The following is a 27,942-nucleotide window of genomic DNA, read 5'->3' on the forward strand; positions in this document are numbered from 1 at the left end:
TCAACTGACAAAAGTACAAAGAAAAGTTTTCCAATGTTTTCACTGACCAACAAAGTTGTATTTTGTAAATATGAACAAATTTTGATTTTGATGGCTGCAACACACCCCAAAAAAGTTGGGACAGAGACATGTTTACCACTGTGTCACTTCACCTTTCCTTTTAATTACACTTTTTAATCATTTGGGAGTTGAGTATACTAATTGTTGGAGTTTTGCTAGTGGAATATTTGCCCAATCTTGTCTGATACAAGACAGCCGCTCAACAGTCTGTGGTCATCGTTGCCTGATTCTCCTTTTTCATGATGGGTCATACATTTTCCATAAGATCATATCTGGACTGCAGTAAACAGGCTGGCACATCCCTTCTATGGTGCAGAGTGTCTAAAAACCACTCAGTTTTAGCATGTGCAGAATGAGGCCTGGCATTGTCTTGCTTCCCAGGAAAGATGTCATCTTGATGGCAGTTTATGTCTCTGTACAATCCAAATACATGCCTCCATGTCAGTGATACCTTCACAATTATGCAAGTTACCCATACCGTTTGCAAAGATGCACCTCAATACCAGCACAGATGTTTGCTTTTGCACCTGTCGCTGGTGAAAGTCTGGTTGGTCACTTTCGTCTTTGGGACCGAGAACTCGGTGTCCATTTTTTTCCAAAAACAAGCTGAAACATGGACTCATCTGACCACAGCACACATTCCCACTGTCTTCAAGAGTCTAGACCATCTGAGATGAGCTCAGGCCCAGAGAACTCGCCGGTATCTCCACATAGAACTGATGTAAAGCTTTCTCCTTGCATAACAGAGATTCAAGTGGCATTTCTTAATGCAGAGTCAGACTGTGTTCAGTGAAAACGGTTTTCTAAATTACTCCTGAGCACATGTGGCTGTATTTAACGGATTAGCATGATGGTATCTTGTGCAATGCCATCTGAGGGCTCAAAGGTCACGCACATTCAACAGAGGTCTACTGCCTTACCCAACACAGACTGAGATTTCTCTGGATTCCCTGAATCTTGTGACAATATTATGTATGGAACATAATGAAAGACAAATTCTTTGCAATCTTGCATTGAGAAATGTGATTTTTTCTTAATTGTTTGACAATTCTCTCATGATATTTGGCACAAAAGTGATGAGCCATGACCCATCTTTGCATAAAAAGACTGAGAAGCACTTTTACACCCAAACACGATACCCTCAACTATTACCAATTCACCTGCTCATTGTGGACTGTTTCAAAAGAGTTGGATAATCTAATTTGGATAATCTTTTCACTTTTATTTTGTCTCTGTCCCAACTTTTTTGGGGTGTGTTGCAGACATCAAAATCAAAATTTGTTCATATTTACAAAATACAATTATGTTGGTCAGTAAAAAACATTGGAAAACTTTTCCTTGTACTTTTGTCATAGAATTAACAAATCACAGATTCTTGATTTTATTGCATTTTACAAAATGTTCCAAGTTCTATGGAAATGGGGTTGTAGTATATGTTCATGGATCAACATCTTTGATGATTTTGGAATGAATTCCATTACACGAGATTAGATGTTAAAACTTCATGCTGATTTGTACTTGGCTTTCGCCAAGATAAGCACCAACTAAGACGTAGCTTTACAGTAACCTATGCTTCTCCATCCATTTACGCTTCTTTCCAAATGGTGATGTTTATCTCCTTCTGTCTGGTGTTAATAGCTGCCGTGTATTTGCACACACAACGGCTGCAACCACAGTGCGTTCCCCTCATGACAACCGTCTGGATTGAGCAGAGTAGGGGACATCTCTAGGGTCTTCAAGTGGGCACCTTCCATCCCCAGTGTTTCGTCGACTAGCCCACGACACCTCAAGAGGGCTTGACAGTGACTCTGGCATCCCAGAGTCACCCCCCTCCGTCCCCCGCTCAACTCAGCCCAGCTTACTGACCTCTACATCCCTCCTGCTGCTGAGGTTGCTCCTTCCTATTATTCACATGCGACCTAACCACAATCTCTCACAACCTCTCCACAACCCGACTATACGCGCCAATCCGTTTGACTAAGGCTGTCGAGCCCCACTGCGGACGTTAAAGCGGTCAGTGGCAACGGTTCCGTATGGCATACTACCGCAAAGCACAATATCTGTCCAAACACCAATCCTCATTCACACAAAATACAGAGCAACGTAATAACTGTAATTACTATGCAAACTATACAAATAAACCCACAGACTCTTCAAATTTTCAAGAATTTTTCGAAACCGTAGCATGGCGGCCTGTACACAGCCAGCCAGAATCTCTCCGTCTCAACCACAGCCAGTTGCTGCTCCTCTCTGCTGCTTCAGATAAGTTCTTTACTGTGCGACACAACTCTTGGCCACTGAATCCGACGTCTCTGAGGAACCGGGTTGTGGAGTGTGCCACAAATCCTCGACAACCCACTTCCACTGGAAAAACCTGGACTCTCCATCCTCGCTGTTCTGCTTCAGTGGCCAGATGAGCATACCGCAGTTTCTTCCTCTCATATGCCTCATCTACAGCATCCTCCCATGGCACTGTTAACTCTATCAGTTGAACAATGCGTGCTGATCCAGACCACAAAACAATATCTGGTCGGAGTGGTGGCAATCTCAGGTGGAAAAATAAGCCGTTGATCAAGATCAGCCAGCATTTTTTTCAGTCCCTAGCAGCTTCCAGTTGTCCTGAGCGAGAATTGGTTTTAACACCTTTTGTTGGTGGTTGCACGTCTGGGTGGAGGAATATTGTCTTCTGTGTGTAATGTTTTTGCTAGAACAGGTGGCAACTTATTGGTCATGTTACGCTTGTCTTCCAATGCTAAAGCCAAACATCGGAGTATTTGGTCATGGCGCCAAGTAAACCGACCTTGGCTAAGAGCCACCTTACATCCTGTCAAAATGTGCCTTAATTTGGCAGGTGATGAACACAAAGGATAAGAGGGATCGTCTACTACCCAGAGGTTTAGGTTCTGTGGTGATGGGAGAACATCATATGTTGACCTGATAAGGAAACTGATCCTACTCTCTTCCATTGACCAAAGGTCTTGCCAGCCCATCTTGCGTTGTTCCACACTCTCCCATCTCATCCACTCTCCCTGCTTGGCCTGGGAAATGGCCTTTATACACCTCATCCTCTCCTCCTGCTTTCACACCTTGTTGACAACCAGCTTCCTCCTTTGAGCTGGGGCTGCCTTGTGCCATTTTGGAGGAGCTAAACTCAGCCCAAAACCCCTTCTTCCATGCTGTACCTGCCCCACGATATCACCAATTTGAAGGGCAGCCTTTGCCTCTTCCACAGATTTTATTCTTGATTTTATTGCATTTTACAAAATGTCCCAAGTACTCTGGAAATGGGGTTGTAGTACATGTTCATGGATCAACATCTTTGATGATTCTGGAACAACATTCTAATCAGATTTGAGGGACAAGTTTACAGTTTATGTCAAGTTTAGGCTTACAACCACGGTTAGGTGCTTCTATATCAGTATTTTTCACCTATTGTTTACCTCTGATTTCACGGATAAGTTATGGTAGGGTTAAATTTAGAGGCAGGAATAGGACAAAATTTACAGTGACCTAACTTTAATTTTAAAAATTAAAAAAGTAAGACTAAAACTTGAATTCCCCTTAAACACAGCCTTCGCAACTAAACATTACTGGACTTCTGGCACTACTCCAGCCCTAGATAGGGTATACCACTACTAGGGTCTCTTAAACTCTACTTGCTGGTAACTATTTAACATCTATCAGGTGGATGATAAAGGCACAGCCTGAAATTAGGCTCTAATCTCCTTTATTTCTTTTGTTAAGCAAGACATCTGCTGCTGAAGTTATACGGCCATTTTCTCCCTTAACTCTGGTTTAAGATGGTGCAAATCAACTGACCTGTAATCTGACTGTGACTCCTTCCCACAGTAAAACAAGTTGTAGATGATATTTACCCGCCCTTAAGGACAAACACATACAAATCTAAATCAATGAAGTGTCCACGAAACTCACATTACTCCAACGTAATCACTCGCTCTATTGAGGAATTAATAATTCTGTGCAGTGTTCATTATTTTATTTTATACCATGGTCTGGGTGAATACTCGATACTGATTGGCTGCAGGGTGTCTATTAAAAAGTGATAGAGGACACCTAGTAATAGCCTGGTTCTACCAGACTCTCGTACATTTCATTTGTACAGAGAGTCTGGCACCGCTCCATTGACAAGCGTTAACTTCCTTGTAGGCGGGTATTCTATTGAAGTCTAAAACTATTGGATCTGCCCAGAGTCACTCTATCTGCCATAACCAATCGCTGACGTTTGGTCGTGACATATGTCTTTTCCCGAACCCCGTGGGAGGATGGCCATAAACACAAAACTAAGCAAAGATTGTTCTTGCTCCGGCTTTAACTTCTTGATATTCGGCAGCGTTGCCACAACGACCGAAAGGCTTCGCTCGCATCTTTCTTATTTTGAACTACAACTCAAAATAACGCACGAGTCGACATCAACGTCATCGTTCTCAGCCACTCCCTCTGTTCGCTGATTGGCCCGGTAAAAAATTGATCGGAGAAAACCAAAGTCTACAGCGCAATCCCAGACGTAGTACTGAAGGAAAATGAAATTGAGCGGAAGTGCGTAGGAGGGCGGAGCCAGGCTAACCTAGTAAAGGAGTTCTGGTGAAACCGACTGTTTACCGTTCGAAATTAAAAAAATAAATCCGCTGGCTACATCAACTGTGAGTAACCATAGCAACAGGCAGTCAAAGTATCCATTTACAATTTATTGTATCAAAAGAAACATCTAGTTAGCCATTATACATAGCCTACTAATACAACGAGCGACTTCGTTATTTCTTTTAACCTTTTTGGAGAATTTGACAACTTTGATGACTTGGATGCTTCTGAAGAAAGAAAAGTTGTAAATGAAAAAGAAAAACGACACAAGGAGATAACACCGGAAGAATTGAATCAGATAGAAGACGAAAAAGATGAGATCAACACAAAAAAAATATGAAATGGGCAGTAACTACACTCAGAGACTTTAATGTTCAAAAAGGAATGGAATCCAGCTGTGAAAAATACCCCTTCGATGGTCTGAATGAGACCCTGCGGGAGTTTTACGCAGCTGTCCAGTCAACCAAGGCAGGAGGAAAGTACAGCGTTTCAAGCCTAAGGAGTCTGAGAGCCGGTATCAACCGTCATTTAACGGAATTCAATATTATAACTGACACAAGATTCATGACCTGTAATGCTGTGTTTAAAGCAATAATTAAACGTTACCGAAAAAGCGGCAAAGATACCAGTGTTCACCATCCACGTATTCTGACCTTGAAATCATAAAAAGTTCAGCTGTACTGTCTCCCGATATGCCCCTTGGCCTGGTCAGAAAAGTCTGAGGGCAACCGGGAGCACTGCATGCAATCATTTAAAGTCCGGAGAGACGAGGACGGGGTAGAGTTTGTCACCCTGGCTTACAATCCGCACACCAAAAACAACAAAGATCCGAATGACCCAGATAAGGAAAACTTCAGAGGTTTTATATTTGCCAGACCCGGGGATCCGCTGTGTCTGGTAAAAGTTTCAAGTCCTATGTGCCCATATGTCCATCTTACGCAAAGGCTTTCTACCACCATCCGAAGCGCACCGTGACATCCGCTTCCGAAGTGTGGTACAGCCGGGAGCCGATCGGTATCCACTACCTCGGGAACATGATGAAAAAGATCAGCGAAAAGTAATTACACTTTATGTCAATATAAATGTATTATTAGGCCTAGTAGACCTACTTTTATAATAATTATAATTATTATCATCAATTTAACTTTCGGGTGGGTCTTTCGAAGGTCTACACTAACCACAGCCTCCGAAGCACCGCTGTAGGTCGACTCTCCGATGCTGGACTGGAGAGCCGTCAAATAATGTCGTGACAGGCCATCGATGCGAGAGCAGTCTGCGGGCTTACTGGGCTCCGTCAGTCCGTGAGAGACGAGACTGGAGCAACGTACTGTCTGCATCAAGAGCCCATCACGGGCAGCACCCAGCTTTCATGGATCTTCCTTCAAAGGGCCCTATGTCGGACTTGGCGACTTTTTCAAATTGCACTATAAATGGAAACATTGAATTTAATTTTAAATAAAAAAAAAAGCTAGCATGTAGGCAAATGCCCCTCTGTTCGACCTGATTAATTTATTTCCCTATATCTATAAGCGGAAATCGCTGGAGCACAACTAATTGTTTTTTGTTTGTTTGTTATTTGATTAATTGTTTTATGTGTAGTAAAAAAAAAACTATGCCTACCTGTGTGTTTTAATTATAGGTTAAAAAAACAAAAGTGTAACGCCCATGGCTAGACAAGCCTAACTTACATGAAAAAAAATGTTAACTTTCTGGCTCGTAAGTTAGCTAAACTGAAGGGTTCTACAAGCTGAGCGGACTATAAATATCTCCAGTTGCTAAATAAACCGTCAAGCATAACCAGGGAATCCAAGTTATTGTTTGTAAAAACTTTAGATTTCGATTGTAAAACTAATTAAAATATAAACTAATGTTTTAAAAATGTGTTATTTGGCAAGTGACCATGGTATAAGCGGGTTAATGCCCTTCCAGGTGTCCATTGTCAGGTATTAATGGACTTCGGCGGAGGCTCCGCTGCGCGTCGGACAGTTTACGCCTCGCCATCGTCCATTAATACCTGACAATGGACACCTTGTCGGGCATTAACCCTTACCTGTTTATGTCCTTTTGTTTGTATTTTTTTCTTTTACATTTAGGCTTTTCTCAGCAAGACAGAAGTTTGTCTAACATTTTGATTTTGAAGTACTGAACCGGAAATCCAAATTTATTTCACAAAGAGTTGCTGGTGGCATTTAAAATGGGTGAGCCATTGAACTCTTTCCACACAAAAACAGCGACTCACATTTGCATTACTTTTAAGGTTCAAATTTTTTTTGTAGTACTAAACAAAATGAAATCACTTTCTTCCAGAGTGAATGTGCAGTTGATTTTTGAAAATGCTTTAATCTAAATCTCTTGACTTGCACGTTTCTTTCCAGAATGAGTTTGCAAATGAGATTTCATGTCTCTTTGATATATGAAACTCTTTCCACACTGATCACATGTGAACGGCTTCTCTCCAGTGTGAATTCTCATGTGGTCCTTAAAGTGTCCTTTGAGTGAAAAACTCTTTCCACACTGATCACATGTGAACGGCTTCTGTCCAGTGTGAATTATCACGTGGTCCTTAAAGTGTCCTTTGTGTGTAAAACACTTTCCACACTGAGGGCATGTGAACAGCTTCTCTCCAGTGTGAATTCTCATGTGGTCCTTAAAGTGTCCTTTTTGTGAAAAACACTTTCCACACTGAGGGCATGATAACGGCTTTTCTCCAGTGTGAATTCTCATGTGAGTCTTAAGACTTTCTTTTCGTGAGAAGCTTTTCCAACACAGATTGCAGGTGAAAGATTTTTCTCCAGTGTGAAGTTTCATGTGGACATTAAAGTTTCCTTTTTGTTAGATTTTTTCCCCAAACTGTTGGCAGGTGAAATCACTTCGGGTTTGTGTGGTAACCTTTTTTGTCATTGAGTAAGTTAAAGATTTTTCTCCAGTTTTGTAATCATGATCTTTCTTATGCTGATTTTTCTCTTCCATTTCCATCAGTTCTTGACTCTCCTCTTTCAGCTGCATCAGGTCTAAAGAAAAGCAAAAACAAATACAATTTAATCCTATTTTAAAAGCACCAAGCAACACACATCAAACCCAACATAAAAACATTAAAGCATCAAAACCAGCAACAAGTATACTACATCCTATATGCACCAAGCTACTGAAAGAGGTTTTAAAATGTTTAATCAAATTAATTGCATGATGTGCAGATTAATCAAATTAACCTCAAATTAATCTCACATCAATTTGGCTGAGAAATTGCCCCTAAAAGATCATTGAAGTCATTGTGTTAGATGAGAAAAATATTCAATAAACATTACAAAAAATAGGAATAATAAAAAAATATTCAACATAGATTTTAAACGTGGCTAAAATTTGACCCAATTTGTTTTTTTTACTATTTAACATAAACCTATCCAGGATCGTCGCACTAGGTTCCCCCTCAGGACTCTAGCTTGCACAGGGCCTCACCTCATGCTTGCAATAGCATTGTTTGGAAATAACCTGTCAGACTATAGGCAGAAGCTGATACACAAGTAAAAAATAAGTCAAATTACTCAATTAAGATGGAGCATACTGGTACATAGTGCCAAGAGGAATTCAAGGTGTGCAAGGTCCCACAGGCCTGTCATGCCTCTGCATATGCCTTGCCATAAGCCGCAGAGGAGGTAAGGAGAGGAAATGGACTCATGACATCTTAATAACATCTACCTCTACTCCACCCACCTGCAACCCCACGATCAAAGCTGCAGTGCTGCTTTAACAGACACAGAGCCTAATCCATGAGGTGCAAACACCTGACTTTCATCCCTTTTTTTACAGGGAAAAAGTCAAGCGTGAGGGGAGTCCCCTGACCACGGCTATTCACAGCGAGCACATCCAGCTCCCATAAGAGCCAAATTTGCTTGTTTCATTGGCAAGGTGAGAGAGAAAAGGTGCAGCGCCAGAGGAGAGATAGCTCGCAAGCAACTTTTTAACCCGGCCATCCTTGCTTATCGCTGTTCACACAACCTCTCCACAAGCATTTTTTTCCTGACTACATGGGAGAGAATGTACAAGCTGAGTCCAAATTCCTCCATTACCTTGACACCTCAATATGGAGATCTAGGATGAATAAAAATGCTTACAAACGTATTTAAGGGACGGCAGATGGGACGGATTATTAATAGCATCTGCCTCAACTCTCTCTGCATCAATTCCTTACAATTAGACATGCCACATTAAACAGACAGATCGGAAGCGACCACACTTCCTGAACCGACATGAAAGCAACATAGTTTTGAACCAGTCTTTATCACCCACAGACTGATGGCTTGATGGAGCGGTTTCACCAGACCATGAAGACGATTTTGTAAAGGGACACAGGACGTTGTAATTTGTAGAGGACACCGGATGTGACTGGGAGAAATGGTTGCCCTTTCTTCTCTTCGCCTACCAAGAAGTTCCACAATCCTCAACCGGTTTCTCACCCTTTGTGTTACTGTGTGACTGGCATGTACAGGGACCATTGTACCTATTACAGAAGAAATTGGAGACCTCTGGGGGCCGTACTGAGGAGGAAAGTGGGATTGTACTGGAGATGCAAGACCAGCTTGAGAGCTATAGGGATCACGCAAGGGACAACTTGCAACAGGCACAATAAGAACAGAAGAGATGGTATGACTAGTACGCGGGACTTTGTCAGAATGTGTTGCTGTTGCTCCCTACCTTTGCAAACAAGATACTGGCCAAGTGGCAGGGTCCATAGACCATAACCAGGAAGAATGGGGCAATGACTTATGAAGTCTTCATCCTAGAGAAAGGAAAGTCTATCAGACATATCACGTACACTTGATGAAAGTGGAAAGAGCCAAGCAATTAAACTCCAGCGACTACACTGTTAATCAGGAAGCTAGAGAAAGAAGATAATGGACGAGCAGAGGAGGAACCCCAGAGCCAGTCTTCAGGGGTGTCCCTATGGTCACCTAGCGGAGCCCCAGATGACTGAATTACAAGACTTCCTGGATCAGTATCCTACCTTATTTCGTCAAGAAGCCTGAGTTGACCATGTTGATTCAGCACACCATCCATCTAACCAATACCAATCTTGTCAGGCAGTGACCCTATCAAGTACCAGAAATATTGCTTGAACCATTGAAAGAGAGGATTGAAGAGATGAAGTGGCTGGGAGTGATCGACACAAAACACAGGAGAAATACTATACACATTTGGGAAAGTTTGTGGGTAAGAATGGAGTCAATGTCTTTGTGTATTGAAAGTTTATCTCTATAGTCTTTGACCAAATGGCTAGTGGCGTCTGGTCTCCTGTGCTGTCTTTGAGGGTTGGAGACACAGTGTCTTGCTGAGATCGTTCAGGTGAGCGGAGACAGTAACAGTCTTTGAAGAGAACTGGTTTGAGGGCCAATGACAAAAGGGGAGAGGGGGAAGGTTTTATGATGTGTAGGGTCTGGACCAATCAGACACACACTAATTATTCATATTCATTATATTTAATGAATATAAAGGTCTATGAAACTCTCCCCCAAAACTAACCTCACAAATGAAGTTACTTTATCAGCCGGGAGTCCGGTTACAGAACACTTTAAGACTGATAACAGACTTTTACGACCTCAAAGGAATGTGGCCACATGCGCCACATGCTTAAGAGAGAGAGACAATCTTTAATTAAATAAACTTTGCGGTAATACTCTGATCTATGAAGGAACATGCCTCACAGAAACTGTAATAATTTATTGTCTCGTGTACTATTATGTAAAACAACATGATATGTTTGATTAGGGTGTATGTGGTTACATAACCGCCCAACGGTCAATATAACCTCACCTGTATCATGCTTCCTACCTAATTAATCCTCATTTAATGACACACACTTTGATGTACATCACCTTCTCTTAGAATGCAATGTGAATTTGTTATGTCTATTTGAGCTTGAATGAACAGTCTAAGCACGCTGGGGACAAAGACCATAAATAAACTAAGAGCCGGTTCCCCTCTCGGACATGTCACCTTACTCATTGGTCCATTCAAACCTTAGGGGTTGGTTCTTTCTCAGGCTATATCAGAGGCAGGCAACAGTGACCGCCCTCTCTTGGTAGTTTTCATCCTGCCGGAAACACTGTTTCGGGTGATACGGGGGAACCCCATCCCCCCCTCCATGTGGGCCCAGAGGCCTCCCAGCAGGCCTGGATCCCAACCAGATCCGGCCTCATGGAAGAGAGAGGACACTCTCTTACAAAGAACCAAGGACAATCTCAGGAGTTTGTAACAAGGAATCTAACCCACCATGCAAGTTCATCATATCTTCTTCATCCAACAAAGACGAAAATGATTGAGACTTCAACATCTGACACTCGCAGAATCATCAACAACTTCAGTTTTCAACAACTTTGATAATAGTGTACGCTACACAGGCATGCAAGTATACTTTTGATTTGATGCTTTGAAAATGAAATGCTGATGTTCTTCTCATATAGTTACATGGAACTTCTCATTAGTTCCGTTTTCGGTTTCGTTCTATCACTCACCTATTTATGTATTCATGTGTGTATGTTGTTTAGTTTATTTATATTCATATAAATATCTATATTTAGTTAATAAAACTTGTACATAATATGTATTTGGTTATGTTTTGTTTGCAATACAAAGTCACTTTTACGATCGCAGTTTTTGCTACTTGCTCAAAGTGCTGTACATGCTAAGAAATAATTATTCTTCTTTGGCCATGGAAGATACCCGTTTCTTAGAATAAATTAATAATCAAAAGAGTTTGTTGGACGAACTGATTAATTGATTATAATATTAATTCAGCCACATCAAGTTAATCCAATTAACTGACCCAAATATTCATAATTAATAATAACAAGTTATTATTGATTATTAATATTTCCAAAAAGCTGAGTTCCTTACAGACGTCTAGAGCATTTTGATTAAGCCCATTCGTTACATCTATAAGCATGGAGCTACCAGAGAGAAAGCCCTATAACCTTTTGGTTTTAATCTAGTTTTAGGAACATGAAGAATCATCTGACTAGAAGATCTCATATGTATTGTTTTGATAAGGTATCACAAGGTCAAAAATGTATTTTGGGGCAATACCCTGCAACGCTTTAAAAACCATCAACAAAACCTTGAACTCAATTCTGAATTTTGTAGACAAGATAATTGATTCTGTGAGATACCTATAAAGAATTACAGTAATCAATGCGTGGTAAAACAAATGCATGAATAACAGTCTCCAGGTCCTTAAAGGAGAGAATTGGTTTCAGCTTAGAAACGGTTCTGAGTTAATAAAAAACAGCCTTAACAACACTAGTGACCTGTTAATCTAAAAACAAAGCCGAATCCATGATAACATCCAATTATCACCACACTGGACCCGTACAAGGGGTATTTGCAGGTGCCCCTTGATCCTGCTTCCAGGTCCTACACCGCCTTTAGGACTCCATTAGGACTATACAAGTTTAAAGGACACTGTACTCCAGGGATGTGAAGAGTGGTCTGCTGCATATCTTGATGAAGTTGTTTAGAGCAAAACTTGGCAGACAATCTCTAACCCTGGAGATGATCCATGCAGCAGGTCTGACTTTGAATGTGGTAAGTGCGAGTGGGCTCAACAGGAAACCTGCTATTTGGGGTATTGCCTGGGCAATGGTGAATTGAAGTCTCAAGACAAATTAGAGGTGATTAGATGAAGTTCGCAACTGAGGACCAAGAAAGAGTTTGGTTTTCGTGGGTCTTGCAGGCTGGCACTGACGATGTATCCCGAACTTCACCACCATAGATAGCTACACCGATAACCAGTTTAATGGCCAAGACAGAAAATAGTTTGATTTGGAGGCCGACCTTTGGGCGCTGACCTAAATTCAGAATATGGAAGACAAAAATTCCAGGGTACTTGTCCCTACAGCCCTACTCCTTCAAGATTCGGCACAGGCCTAAGAAGTTAAATATTGTGGCCGACTACCTGTCAAGGGTTGGCAACACTATGCGGCTAGGAAAGGGGGAAGGTGATGTGATGAAGTAGTCATCCCCGGTCAGCACGGCAGTACTGGAATCATACACTTCATGCACGTAATCCTTTCCCCTCTGCTTTCTCCACAGTCAGGAGAAGCAGGTGCACACGTGCTCCTGGCCATATATAGACATCATTACATCAACACACTCCCATACAGTTTACATTCCAGACACTTCCTACATTTATGTTTATTTGTACTGAGGTCTTCTGGTGCGAGAAGAAAGCATCCCGGTTGTGAAGTCATCTTTTGACAATTCTATGAGCAAGCTATTGTAATGCCATGATCAATTTTTTTAATTGACTGTTAAAGCGTATCTTGTGGATGCTCTCTTTTTGCAAATTTTATATTGCCTTTTTGTTGTTTCTTTGTAATTTGGGACTATTTTGTGCACTTGTATATATTTTCATTAGTGGATTCTGTAACTATTATATATATATTCTCTAACAACTATTTACATTTTTTCACTGTGAATACCACCATTACACAAACATGCTATTGCGGGTGAGCCATCAATTTTCCCACTTACCAATTTTTTTATTGTTTCACCTCCCTCTGTGGATTTTAGAGGCCCACGAAGACTCACAATCTCAGAGCAACTTTTCAAGTTTTCATTGACTAAAACTAAACTAAAATGACCAGATTCAACTTGATTAAATAAAAACAGGACAAGGTTGACTAAATGTGATAAAGACTAAAATTTACATTTGATACACAGGACTAAGACATTACAAGCCACACAGAAGAGGCTCCGCACTGTCATCATTCTCACTTATCTCTTATAGTGTACGCAAGTAGGGCACATGTGTTTCACAGACACGCCCTACTTCACCTGAGCAGCCGTCCTGAAACATGCATGATGTGACAAATACCTGATGTCATCACCCACTCCAACCGTAGGCATATTCAAGTCACGACTGAAATAATGTTTACTTGTGCATTCTCTCACTGAAGAGGAATCCAAAAATTCAGTGCAATGTTGATTTTTATTCAGTTAACATTCTTTTATTTGTAATTTCTCATTTATATTGTAGCATTTCATAGCAAGACAGAAGTTTATCGAACATTTTGATTCTGATTTATTTAACAATCAAATAAATAAAAGAAATATTGATTTCAAATTTAAGATTTGCTAGTGGCATTAAAATTTCCAAAACAAGTGTAACTGCCAGCATGATGGCAAAACCATTTTGACAAGATTTAATCACCTTCCCCCAAAGTAAATGTAGAGTTGATTTTTGAAACTGCTCTCTATTATAAATCTCTTGGTAGACTTAGAAAATTAGTTTTTTCCAGAATAAGTTTGTCAATGATGTTTCAATTCTCTGTGATATGTGAAACTTGTGACTCATTGAAGATACATGAACAGCTTCTCTCCAGTGTGACTTCTTATGTGAATCTTAAGGTTTCCATTAATTGTGAAATACTTTTCACAATGAGGGTAGATGAAAGGCTTCTCTCCAGTATGAATTCTCATATGAATCTCAAGGCTTTTATGCTCCTTCCACACTGATCAAATGTGAACAGCTTCTCTCCGGTGTGAATTCTCATGTGAATCTGTAGATTTCCTTTTAGTGAGAAGCTCTTCCCACACAGATTGCAGGTGAAAGTTTTCTCCTGTGTGATCTCTCATGTGGATATAAAGGTCTGATTTTTGAGTGAAACTGTTCCCACACTGTTGGCAGGTGAAAGGACTCTCTCCAGTGTGAACTCTCATGTGGACATGAAGGCTTGATTTATGACTGAAACTTTTCCCACAGTTTTGGCAGGTGAACGGCTTCTCTCCAGTGTGAACTCTCATGTGGATTTTAAGGTTTCGTTTTTGACTGAAAATCTTTCCACAGTGTTGGCAGGTGAATGGGTTTTCTCCAGTGTGAAGTTTCATGTGGGCATTAAGGCTTGATTTATGACTGAAAATATTCCCACACTGTTGGCAGGTGAACGGCTTCTCTCCGGTGTGAATTCTCATGTGAACATTAAGGTTTGATTTTCGAGTGAAACTTTCTCCACACTGTTGGCAGGTAAGATCACTTCTACTTTCTGTCTTCGGAGCTCTTTTTAGTGAGGAAACCTTTTTTGTCATTAAGCAACTTAAGTTTTTTTCTCCAGTTTTGAAATCATGATCTTTCTCATAATGATTTCTAACTTCAAATTCCATCAGTTCTTGATTTTCCTCTTTCAGCTGCATCAGGGCTAAAGCAGAACAAAAACAATTACAAGTTACCCCTAGTTTAATGGCACAAAGCAAAACATCAAACCCAACAAAGGCCTTGTGGTAATACTTCATTTTACAGTGTCATTGTTCCATATGTTACAATAGTAATAACTATAAATTATGCATAATTACATGCAAATAAACCAAACCCTAATCCTAACCCTATAGTAAGTGCATGTAGTTACTTAATATTACTCGGTACTTAAATATTACTCGCCACCTTAAAATAAAGTGTAACCGGCCCTGGCATTAGGATGCGTTTTGGTCGATCGAATCAGAAGTAAATGAGAGACACATTCAAGTTTACACCTGGGGCTTGATGTATAAGCATTGCGTACACACAAAATGTGCATAGAAATGTGCGTACCATACGGAGAGTGTCTAAACCTTTTACTGGAGTCAGCAAAGTGATGAAGTAAACAGAATTATTTAAACTATTTTACATTTGATTAACACATTTAGATTAAATATGCACTCTCAATGGAGTTAAGCACTAAAATTTCATGAAATCATATAGAAATATTTGTAGTGAATGTACTACTTTTGAATAATTTTCCTGTGGCATGCTGTGTTTTAATCTTTAAACTATAGCAAGAATTTCTTGGAGCATGATAATACCGCTTTAAATTGTGTTCTAAATAGTAGATCTCATGTTCTGAGAAAACATTTTTTTGCAAATGATCTGTAGTCGCATTTTCATTACCCTTCAAATTGCGCAAATTGAAATCGCGAATTGAATACACGCCTAATGGAAACACGTCAATTTCGCAAAAACTCCCATTTAATCGCAAATAAATTTTTAAGCTCACAAGAGGGGAGTTTTCAGGCAATTCGAAAAAGAAATATTTCGCAAAACTGCACTGGAAACAGTTTTATAAAAGACAAAAGAATGACAGGAATACTGGATTCTAAACAACAAAGAAATGCCACAATCAAGACCTCAAGCAGAAATGAGGGAGAAACACCAGAAACTCCTCACATGAGCCGCTCTCGAGTATAAGGGTCTTTCCTTGACATTAATGCTGGATAACACACACACGTCTCCTTCCAATAATAATAATGGCCAGTGCGGGGGCTGCGATATACGTAAACCATATAAAACCAACATCCGCTGCCATGACTTTTGGAATGACTTATCGCGAGAGGAAAAAAATACGTTTTAGTCGCATAACATCGGTTAATGGAAACGCTGTAATTTCGCAATAGTTTTTTGTCTTAAAATAAGACCTGAACCAGTCCAGGACAATCCCAGAAACACCAAATATAGTTTCAGGATGGTTTAGTAAGGTCTTTACTGTCCAGGTTAGTGTTCGTCTCATTAGGATTTAATCCTTCACAACTTATTATGTTCCAGACTTCAGCGTCGAGTTTCCGTGGCATTGGATTCCACATTTTCAGAGATGGGATGTGAAACTGTGTAATATTCCCCATCTACGCCCCACATCACCGGTAAATGATGATCATATGGTGAAAAGGCTGACCTTGGTCAATGCAAGATCTCTTTTAAGAGTAGGGTCGAGTCTATAATTTTATTACCTTTGTTTTATAACAAATATTCAATCAACTATCATAAACTATGCATCATTTGAAAGCTAAAACACTCCAGAATCATGTTCTGAACTTGTTTTTGCAATCAATACACCAGACAGGAATGGGTTAAATTAAATTTTGACAGACTGACCCTGTGAATATGAACAAAATGAACGGCAATACCTATCTTTCATCTCCTATGGTTCAGATCAGTTCGGACGAATCCAAGAAACACCAGCATACATTTCAATGTAAGGGTCTACTCTTCAAAATGCATCCCACTTTTTAATCCAAAACAACGAAAAAATAGGGGGAAAAAGAAATATCCTCCTTTGTTTTCATAAGCGCTTCCAGTTAGAGTAATCCATCATGTTCATTTTCAATGAAATATCAATTCTAATCTATATTCCAACGTTCAAAAACGATCTCTCCCCTGTATTTTGGATTGTTGACGATAAAATGAGTCATTCCCCGTTTCTCTCCTTCTATCACAGGCTTTGTAATGGCCAAAATATCAAGGGGGGGTAGCAACAGGCTGTGCGACCTATCACTCTCGCACCTCGGTTTTTGACTGGACAAAACCAACCAATGTCTGATCAGCAAAGTTTTGATGGATGGGAGTATTAACCAACTAAAACACGATTGGAGTGATTGACAGTTTGCTAAGTTTATGTAAGCAGATTTGTCTAATACAAGTGCGTTCCCTCGTGCGCTTTCGCCATTTTACGCACAGCGACGTAAACGCTGAGAGATGCATCTCAGACAGAGAGAGTACGGTGTCGAGCGTCGATTCGGCAGAAGAGGAGATGTTTGTTCATGGACTCAATCCCGTTTTAGATTGGTAAGTTTTAACACATTGTCTTGACTTTTTATGTTTATGAAGTACTGGCTGTTTTTCTGTTCATGTCATGTTTTTGATTGAAAAAGAAAGTGGAGATGACTAGCAAAGACAACAAGGCTACACGAGTAGGTGATAGGGCTGTATATTATACATTATATTTATATCACACACATTATATTTATGATGTATTGAATATAACAATAATGGAAGGAAAGGATTACAAGAAGTCAGGTGAAGATGTTTTTGATTATAAAATTACAGTTGAGATGACCAGCAAGATATGAGACTACAGTGATAGGTTTATATGAATGAATGAATGAATGAATGGTGCATTGAATATATCAATAATGGAAGGAAAGGATTACAAGATGTCAGGTAAAGATATGTGGAAAAAATTGATAATTATTACCAAGCATTCATAATGCTGAGCATTATAAGCATAAGGTATTTGACAAATAGGCATGTGTTATTGTAATATGACGTAAAATTGATGCTCCTAATAATAGTATGTTTCTAATATTTGACTCAAACTGAAATCCTCTTTCGTGTGTGTGTGTGTGTGTGTGTTTTCCTGTGCTGTAAAATAGGCCTTCAACTGAAACATAGGAGGACTGGAACCCGGAGTCCAGTCCTGAGCGACGAAAGAGACCATGGCAGTCTTCATCTCCTGCACCTCCATCTGAATCTGCTTCAGCTACCAGAGGTACAGGTACAGGTACAGGTAAAGAAGGAGGGGGAGCCAGTCAGTACCTACTGTGTCTCTGAGCACCTCACAGGAAAGATGGCACAATGTTGATGAGGAGGATATTGGACCTTCGCAGCCTGTATTTAGGCCTGCTCGTACACAGTTGGTGACAACTGCAACCTTCACAGCACTGCAGTTGTTTCATCTTTTCTTTTCAATGTCTGTGCTGCAGACCATCGTTCAGCCCACCAATGTCTATGGGGCCAAAAATCAGCAAGGAAGAGAAAAGCCATGGAATACCATCTCGGTTGAAGACTTCAGGTCTTACCTGGCACTTTGTGTACATGGGTCTCGTGAAGGTCTCTGCCCTGACTGATTATTGGAGGAGGTCCCGAATCTACAGTGCTCCCCTTCCTGCTGAGATCATGTCCTGTGGGATGTTTCATACCATTACGAACGCTCTTCATCTTACCAATCCTCAGGATGATGAAGTAAATGATAAAGAAGAAGGGAACAGCACCCCGCGACCGCTTGGGGAAGATCAAGCCTCTCTATGACAACCTGCAGGACATTCTTTCATCCAAATCTGAACATCTCCACAGATGAGAGGATGGTGGCATCCAAGGCGAGGTCTGGACTCAAGCAGTACATGAAGAACAAACCCACTAAATGGGGCTACAAGCTTTTTGTCTTGGCGACTCCCTGTGTGGCTACACCTGTGAGTTCTTCGTGTATGAGGATAAGTCCATGCCATCTCAGAAGGGGCTGAGCTAGGAGTCTGTCATGGCACTCGTAGATGAAAAGATGTTGGGCACTGGTTACAAGCTATACGTCGACAACTTTTACACTAGTCCCATGCTTTTCAGAGACCTCCTCCATAAGAAGATTTGGGCATGTGGCACCATTCGTCTGAACAGGATCGGTTTCCCAAAGACAGTCATCAACAGACTACCGGGGAATGCTCCACGAAGGACCATGCGATGGCTCAGAGAGGATGAGCTGCTGTTTGTGGAATGGAAAGACACCCGGGAAGTGTTGATGTCATTCCACATTCCACAAAGCATATAAAGGTGACAGTGCAAAGGTTGAAGAACAAAGATGGGCAGTAGTCTCAAGTGCATGTGCCAATTCCCTGTGCTGGACTACAACAGGTTCATGGGGGGAGTGGACCTGTCTGACGCCCTCATTGGGTACTACAAAGTGCTCCACAAGACACGGAAGTGGTACAGAACCTTCTTTTACCACTTCGATATTGCTGTTGCCAATGCCTTCATTTTGCATCAGCATCTGGCCAGAGAAAGGAATGAAAAACCCCTCACCCAGAAAGCATTCAGGGAAACGCTTGTTCTGGAACTCGAGGCTTAGAATCAAGGACAGCTGCTCCTCGGGCTTCAAATGATGCTTGCCACAACCCGACACACATCAGAGACGACAGCACTGCTGGACGGAGAAAGTGCAAGCTCTGCTATCAGAAGACACCAGTCATGTGTGCAACATGTGAGGTGCCACTGTACTTTCTGCCTAAAAGGGACTGTTACAATGACTGGCATAAGCAGGGTGGAAAATATTAATCATCTGGTTTATAATATTTGTCATTTTTTTAATTTACATGTTACATTGTTCAAAGCATTCAATTCTAATAGTTGTTCCAGAAATGTTTCCAAGTTTAGGTGGATTTGCAGTTCCGAAGAGAGAGATGAAGCAAGAGAAGCCATCGCTGGTGTGAGACATTAGCGGTCGGGGGTACACACACACACACACACACACACACACACACACACACTTAAATGACCAAGTTTTCATCCGGTTTCTTCCTGTTATAGTGAGCTATCGTGTTCCATCATATGCACTCATCTTACAATAACGCATAATCATTAAAACAGATTTCCTAGAGTTGAAACCCATTAGATTAGATTTATTCTATTTGGACTTTGTTTGTTCTGTTTGGTTTTGTTCTGCTTGTTTGCTCTCTCTTTCTCTCTCTCTTAGTGGGCGTCTTCTAATTCGGCGCAACTGGAGCAAACGTGACATGCTGGCATGAGGCAGTACTAGGTAAGTACTCACACATGCATACACAGTGTTGCAATGTTATTTGTTCTGCTTACACACTTCATCTTTCCTGTCTTTCAGTGGCTTTGGTTTCCAGTTGGTTAGAGAACAAAACTGGGTAGTGACTGCCTTGATCAACATGTCTTCCTAGACTTTGTAAATACTGTAATTGCTTTTTTTTTGTAATTGGATATTCATTATAATTATCAGTTTATTGTAATTTATTTGAGTAAAAAACACTGTTGCAATTGCAAATGTTCTTTTAATATAATTTATTAATTAGTTATAAAACAATACACTTTTGGAATGTATACACGAAGTGAGTGTTTTTGTTTCACTGTTTTTGCTATTAGAATTGTTCAAAATAAAGAGTATTTTGTTAAAATGTTGTCCTGAAATCGTTTTTTCTTGTGTGGCTTGATGGGCATAACAGTTCTGAATTGATATACACGTATGTTGTATGTAGTGTTTACTCCTTATGTCATTTGGTTACCAGGTGTCCATTTGGAGTCTCCAAATGGCCTTTAGGAGAGGACGCCTAGACTATTCCTAATTAAAAGATTACAGAAACTCCATTTTTGAGAGTATCATCTTCAAATTTGAATCAAAACATGGTCAGACATTCAGTTTCATCTTTATGGTGTTTTCAGGCCTTTAACATAAAAGTCTGATTTTTTATTCCCTAAATGATGTTCATTCAAAGAAATCGTGAGTCACTTTAATGTAAATTTTCAAGTGTCTAGTGTAAAAAAAAAATCAGAGTTATGAATATGGACCATATGGTTAGGGTAACCCTAACCCTGACTTCTTTATTGCTTTGATTAATGAATATTTACCACTGTTTGCAATTTTGATTGAATACTAAGTTTTTGACTCTGAGTTTATGAGGTTCTGAAACCTCAGCATTATGGTGGGTTCAAGTCCTCCTGGAAAGTCCGTACGTAGGAGGTGGGAAGTCGTGTTTACGACGGCATGTGCGTTCAAGTCCCTTTTGTTGGAGTAAGATGGCGGTGTACTTTCTCTTAATTAATTACACAAAAATACAGCAAGGTTCTTAACACTAGTTCTAGAAAATGAAGAACAAAGAAATGTGTAGGCTACTTTGCTTTTTTATGTTTTTAATTCAGCCACTGCAAACTTAATCATTACATGTTGCATTGTTATATTATAATGGCATCATATTCTGTACAGGCAATTAGCTTAATACACTGTAAATAGAAAATCCTGACAATATCACTGCTAAATACCTTTAAAGGGACTATGTGTAGTTTTTTAGGTATTTTATTATCTAAAATCAATATTTGTATTCATAAATATGTCCTCAATGGTGTACAAGTACCTCTGCCAATTATCTGACTTATCCTCGTAAACGAAGAATTTATTATCTTTATATACATGTGACGGGTAGGTCCACGGAGGCTTCCATGTCGTTCCGCCATCTTGAAAAACTATAATAGCAGAGAGGGTCAAAAAGTACTAGGCCAACGCGTTTCCACAACGCGTTTTCGTTCAGAGCCAGCGTCACGTGACTCCCATTTATCGCAAAAAAGTTTTTACTCTCGCATGAGGGGCTTTTTCAGGCAATTTGAAAAATAAACGTTTCACAAAACTGCACTGGAAAAAGTTTTTGCGCATTTACAGTCACATGACATAGATGACGCGGTGTGTTTGGACAGAATACAAGACTGAGTTCTTTGTTAAACTCATAAAAGACAAAAGAATGACAGGAATACTGGATTCTAAACAACAAAGAAATGCCACAATCAAGACCTCGAAGCAGAAATGAGGGAGAAACACCAGAAACTCCTCACATGAGCCGCTCTCGAGTATAAGGGTCTTTCCTTGACATTAATGCTGGATAACACACACACGTCTCCTTCCAATAATAATAATGGCCAGTGCGGCGGCTGCGATATACGTAAACCATATAAAACCAACATCCGCTGCCATGACTTTTGGAATGACTTATCGCGAGAGGAAAAAAATACGTTTTAGTCGCATAACATCGGTTAGTCGCATAACACTGTCATTTCACAATAGTTTTTTGTCGACATTTAGAAGAAAAAAAGTATAGAAAAAAGAAATCGCAAAAGTTTTGCGCAAATCTGTAATGGAAACCCGCCTACTGACATGCCCACAACTTGTAAAGATCGGAAAATAAGATAAATAAGAGAAAATCCGAGCTCCCCACTCGTTACGACATTTTGGTGGCGTTCATGTGTGTTCAACTCGTAAATACAATACGAGATAACTCAAGGCACCATTAGTATTTGTCTGATCATTTGATCTACAAACATGTCAGTCCACGAGGTGACCCGCCCCATGTCAAATAAAAAGCTTTAATTAGGACACTCATATGACATTCTTCAGAAATATATCATTCATATATATTTATATATGTACATATATTTATCAATATATAATATAATTTCTGAAGAGGCCGACATTTTTATAAGGATTGAATGAAACTAACCTGTTTGTTCCTCAGTATCTTCATGTTTCACGCTGAACACTTCTTCAATCTTTATGTCTTCACTCTCCTGTTTAATCAACGCCATCTTTATAATAGTGTGACGTGGATCTCAGATGCTTCTCCAGGAGTTTTCCTGTGTGTTTGAACAAATGTGTCATGTTTAAGCCCTTTATGGAGCAAGCAACCATATTTAGTCACTTCCGCACACATTCAAAATGCCCTCCCCCGTCTCCATTTGGAGTTGTATAGTCATGTGGTTTTCTCTCAGCCAATCAGGGGAGATCAAGCTATCTGACAGATATTGACATCAAGGCATCTGACCAATCAGCAGTGGCCTGGAGCACCTCAAACACAGCCATCTTGCAGAAATCATAAATATTGCTCTTTTGAACCTGGCTTCTCCCACAGCTATAGTAATAACATCATAACTAAACATGGTAAGTTGATGTAACTCACAAATTATTTGGTTGAATAGTTGTGTTAAAGATTAAGATTGTTGTTATTTGCATAGCATTTGTAAAAATTAGCTTAATGTTTGGCTGAAAACTAAATGCACCATATTTGATCATATGCCTCGTTCACCTAAGTGGCACAAGTGTCCATTTTTAGATATATGCCTTATGAATGTATGTTTGTATGTTATTAGTTAAATGGCATACTTATTGTTAGTGCGAGGCCTATACTGTGTGAATTGATTTTAATTACTGAATATTGGTTTGTGATAAAACACAATTATGAGCAAATATAAGTGGTACTAACAATAATTATAATTGTATTTTCTGTTTTTATTGTGTTTTTATATTTTCGATGTCGATACTCTTTTCCCATTAGATCTACATTACACTGTTAATGTTTTCCTCAACAAATAAATCAGAGTTGGTTCAATATTGACTAAGCATATTCCTTTTGCAGCTGTCTGCTCGGCTATTTTATGGGAAGAGGGATACCATCGTTGTTCCCGTAAACCTTGCCATCAGCGATGATGATAGCTCACAGGAAGAAGACAATGATGTGGCGGATCCCGACTTCCTTCCAAAAAACATGTTCTTATAGTTTTTATACATCCACTTTTTAAAAAACAAAACAAAATGTTTTGTTACTGTTGTAACAAGTGGTCTTGTTATCGGTTCCAGAAATGGTTCTGAACTGAATGTTATGTGTATGTGTATTTGTTGAATATGTGTTTTTCTTGTATGACAGTCATACCAGTATCAGTACCTCAAGACATAGTTGTCTTTAAATAAATGTTCCTTGCAGTTTGTGTGTTTTTCTCATATTTTTTAAAATTCGCTCTCGGTAATATTTTTACCCTAGACAGGCAAGTGCTCATATATGGTAACTTCATTGACCTTGATTTGCAATGCAAAGATGAAAAAAATGTAGAATTTTTTGTTTGTTTTATGTCCTGTAACATCCCCCATTATAAAGGGTTAAGATGAGAATAATTAAGAGAAACAAACTCCATTTGATAGCGTGCGTGAACACATGCGCTCTAGAAAGATTCATCTTTCTCCAGTATCTGCACTATTTTTCTTCAGAAGTTATGATCGATAAAAATGTCTAAAAAAAATGTGTACAGTACGTATTATTAAATTTGTGTCACGCACTGAACATGGACCCTCACGTACACGTAAAAGTATACTTTGAGCTTTATTTGTAATAAATGTGAAATAATTGTGCGAGGCTTCCAGTGTCATTATTCAGTTGTGCGGAAGCTTATGTTGTAAACTGGTATGTTTTCATAATTAAATTATTAACAATGAAACACATTGTAATGCAAACAGTTTTTCCTTTTACTGCAATTTAAGTCGGTCGCACAAGATGAGAAGTGTAGCGGCTGATGAAACACAAATCTCACTCATCGACAGAATATAGCTTACTTAATAAGGTTTTGTCCATAATTGCTTTAAATAAAATATCACGATATCCAATGAAATGGTCTACCTGGAGATGACACACACACTGTAAACACATTAGGGAAAAGCCCTATTATATTCCTAACCCTATACTAACTTAAATTAGTAAAAAATTAATGCGTGTGAAAAAATATGTGTAACTATGGGGATATGTGAAATATAAGTGTAATTTATTTCCCGATATTGTTGATGATCGTCTGATAACTGACTGTTATAATCGACATTGCAATACTTGCAAGGCATCGTCGATATCGCCCAGCCCGACTACTTAAATAAGGCCTTTCTTTCCATCAAAACTGATTTATATGGGTAAATTGAATATATGGGCTCATATATTGAAATATATTGGGTTAAATATATCAAGAGGGTTACCAACGGTTATTTTTAGGGTTGAGAATATAAAAATTAAATTTAAACAATTAAAACAGTAAATTGCTACTGAAAAATAATAACACACATAATTGAATATTAAGTGCTATACAAATGCTAGTGGGACATTCTACCAGAAACGTACATTTCCACTTCTAAAAAATATTTTACTCTTAAATCTGAACACTGAGTCATATAGAGGACATGTTAAACTATGAGAAACACATAGCATGCCATCTCAGCATGTTTTTATGATTGAATAAAATACATTTTAATACGCATTTCACCCCTAAAATGTCCGGCCCTGTCACAGACAAATCTGTATATGTTAGAATGGTTTCCTAATGAATTTCTTTGATACAAATAGCATTTTCTTATTGGTCACATGTCCCTGATTGTATCCAACATGGTTTTGTAATTCCTTTAAGAAATATTTAGCAACTTTTGGGTCAACTGTAGTACTCAAAATCACAGAATACCCGCCAGGCACTCATATAGTTGTAAAAAAATAGCTTTAAATAGGAGATTTTTACAAAAACATGGTGGATTTATACGCCCACCTTCATCTACACAATTAAAGAGATTAATTCATCAATAATTCCTCAAATAGTACATTTTTATATCATAATTTCCTGTGTGACAGGACTGACTTTATGGATTTTGTTGATGCAGAAACAGTTATGTTTTGTGTTCTTTATTTGTACATTTCCAGAAGAATATGTGAAGTGATGCTTGCAGTAGCAAAACTCACCACTTGGTTGCTAGGGTGTGGTACATGATTGCATACGAGCCAACAAACATGTCTGTACGATGTTCTGGTGCTGAGATATGGCTTATTCATGTCTTCAGGTGGTTGCTAGGACGTTGCTAGGGTGTTCTGGGTAGTTGCTATGGTGTTGCTAGGGTGTTCTGGGTGGTTGCTATGGTGTTGCTAGGGAATTTTGGGTGGTTGCTATGGTGTTGCTAGGCGGTTGCTATGGTATTCTGGATGGTTGCTAGGGCATTGCTAGGGTGTTCTGGGTGGTTGCTAGGGTTGTTTACTATGGCATGCATTAAATACATATTATATGCATTAAAGGTAATAAAAAAAAGTACAAACCCATTCATTTGTAAAGCCGTGTCACAGTTCGTCAAGCCCTGTCACATAGGGATGTGACGGGACCTGATGTGACGGGGCCTGACGGCCGCCATTTTAAACTGCCATTACTCAGCCTGTTAGCATGCTAGCATAAACTGTTAACATGCAAGCAAGGAATTTCAGTAACATTTTTAGACATGTTTTGGATTTTTTTTAAATCATTATTTTCTGGGATGTTTTCCCGTGACAGGGCTCTGACCCTTTAGCTCGTCCTCCTCAAAAGAAAACATACAAAAACAAGTTTAAAATCATACAATTCAATGAGAGAACTTACCCTTGATCATGTCAGCTTCACCTCTGTCAAATTATGTCACTTCCTCTGAGTCATACCCTTAAAGGCTTACTGCACACATTTTATGTAGGGTTTTATGTAAACGTGACAGGACTGACCGAAAACATTGGGACAGTGTAAAATAGTATTTATTTGTAGAATTTATGTAGAATTTCATGTTTTTAATCAATTGATGTGAATGATAAGAAGTTAAACTAGTTATTGATGGAGTTATTTTCTAAATAACAGTTTTTAGCAATAACAAAACTATGAAAGCTGTAGCTCCAATTTGGCTGAGGACAAGGACAAGTACAGGATTTGTAATTTTCAAAAGTGTTTTTAATAAAGAAAAAAAATATCTGAGAACCCAATGAATGACAACTTCATTTACAGGCCAACTCACAGATATCAACCATCAGTCAGTTTTAGAATTGTTTTGGATGAAATACTTTATTCACTGTAACAGTTCAAGGACAGATAATGTACGTTTCTGGTAGAATGTCCCTCGTACACACTGAACTAGTATTTTAGAAATGCAGGTCCTGAAACTGCTCCTCTGGTATTGCAGGATCATGAACTCTTTCAAGAGCTGCGAAACACACATCGAATCAATTTCATCTGCATTTGGTTCAATTGACTCGGAGTTTCTCCATCACAACTTTTACCAGAGACCAAATTCGTGTTTAAACTGATTCACGATAAAGAGCGCGAAATGAGCCCCACCTTTTTCTTTCTTGTTTTTATTTTTATTTTTTTTGCACCACTTCTGTTATTCGTGTGTTTAACACTAAAAACCTGTAAAAAAAAATACTACTTACTCAGAGAAATAACGCTCATTAACGCTAGATAAAGCATTATAATATCACATTAAATAATCAAATCACACAGCTCCTGAAACCAATAAAACTGTCAGAACGCAATATATCTATTTGAAAACTTTAAATGTTTTAAAACACGAAACTTTCTTCAGCAGATTCACAACAGATGCAGCGTAGCGCGTCGCAGCCTTATGACGTCACAGCACAATACCAAAATAAAAGTCCTGGTCACAGGCTAAAATCACTAAAGTAAATATAAATTTAGACTATATACAAAAACATGTACACGACGTGAAATATGAGTGAAATCCATGTTTAAATACTTGCTGTCCAATGATGCTAACAATATAAAACAGAGACAGACTGATGACTGATCGTTTAATGTAAGTTTATTCATTTCTTTGGTAAGGTTAAATCAGTTCACACTAACTGATGTACAGCAATGTTTCCCAAATTCCTGGTATCCTTTTGAACATCATAAAATATAGAAAATCAACCTCAGTTTTTAAATAACTAGTTTAATCACTACAGGGAGATGTAAAATAGTTGAAAAAATGATTCTGATGAAGTTCGGGTAAATAACTTTAAACATTTAGGAAACAAAATGGTAATGCTTTAGATTACAGCCCACAAAGTACTCAATAAGTAAAATAAATTTACAGTGTACATTTCAGTAATTATAATGTATCTATAAACAACGTATGTGTAGTAATAAGGGAACTATACATAAAGTTTGGGGATTAGATAACAACCAGGACAATTAACAAATAATTTATACTGGAAGTATTTTAGTATGGAAGCCCTAAAAGGCCATAGATTATTTTTTTCTTTCTTGTTTTCTCTTAATATCAACTTAATTTTTTCGCAATCTCGACATAAATGTTTTCTCGTGATCTTGACGTAACAAAAGTAGTTTTTTAGAATGATTGTTTGATTCTGAAACTAATGCAACAGGATTCTACTCTTGCTATAGTAACGAAC

General features: G+C 39.0%; 1 protein-coding gene across 2 annotated transcripts; it reads right to left on the reverse strand.

Annotated features, from left to right (window-relative positions):
- Positions 1-13,639: 13,639 nt before the first annotated feature.
- On the reverse strand, positions 13,640-27,154 carry LOC143746984 (uncharacterized). 2 transcript variants are annotated; one of them, XM_077239374.1, is made up of 3 exons: positions 26,147-26,181; positions 22,450-22,582; positions 13,640-14,849 (listed from the first exon to the last, which is right to left on the reverse strand). In XM_077239374.1, exons 2-3 carry the CDS (start codon positions 22,532-22,534, stop codon positions 14,170-14,172), a joined length of 765 nt encoding a protein of 254 aa, XP_077095489.1. In that variant the 5' UTR covers positions 22,535-22,582; positions 26,147-26,181; the 3' UTR covers positions 13,640-14,169. The 2 variants fall into 2 exon arrangements, with proteins under 2 accessions (XP_077095489.1, XP_077095479.1); XM_077239364.1 differs by lacking the exon at positions 26,147-26,181 and adding an exon at positions 27,104-27,154 and having other exon boundaries at positions 14,160-14,849.
- Between the last annotated feature and the right edge of the window lie 788 nt (positions 27,155-27,942).

The sequence above is a fragment of the Siphateles boraxobius genome, unplaced genomic scaffold (genome assembly GCF_051911475.1).
Source record: "Siphateles boraxobius isolate OS27281-9 unplaced genomic scaffold, OSU_SipBor_1 100, whole genome shotgun sequence".
NCBI classification, from domain to species: Eukaryota; Metazoa; Chordata; class Actinopteri; order Cypriniformes; family Leuciscidae; genus Siphateles; species Siphateles boraxobius.

Coding starts and splice junctions, on each gene's coding strand:
- LOC143746984 (XM_077239374.1), bottom strand. CDS start 22,534: ATGGCGTTGATTAAACAGGAGAGTGAAGACATAAAGATTGAAGAAGTG. Junction 14,850..22,449: donor AGATACTGAGGAACAAACAG/GTTAGTTTCATT, acceptor GTTCTGCTTTAG/CCCTGATGCAGCTGAAAGAG.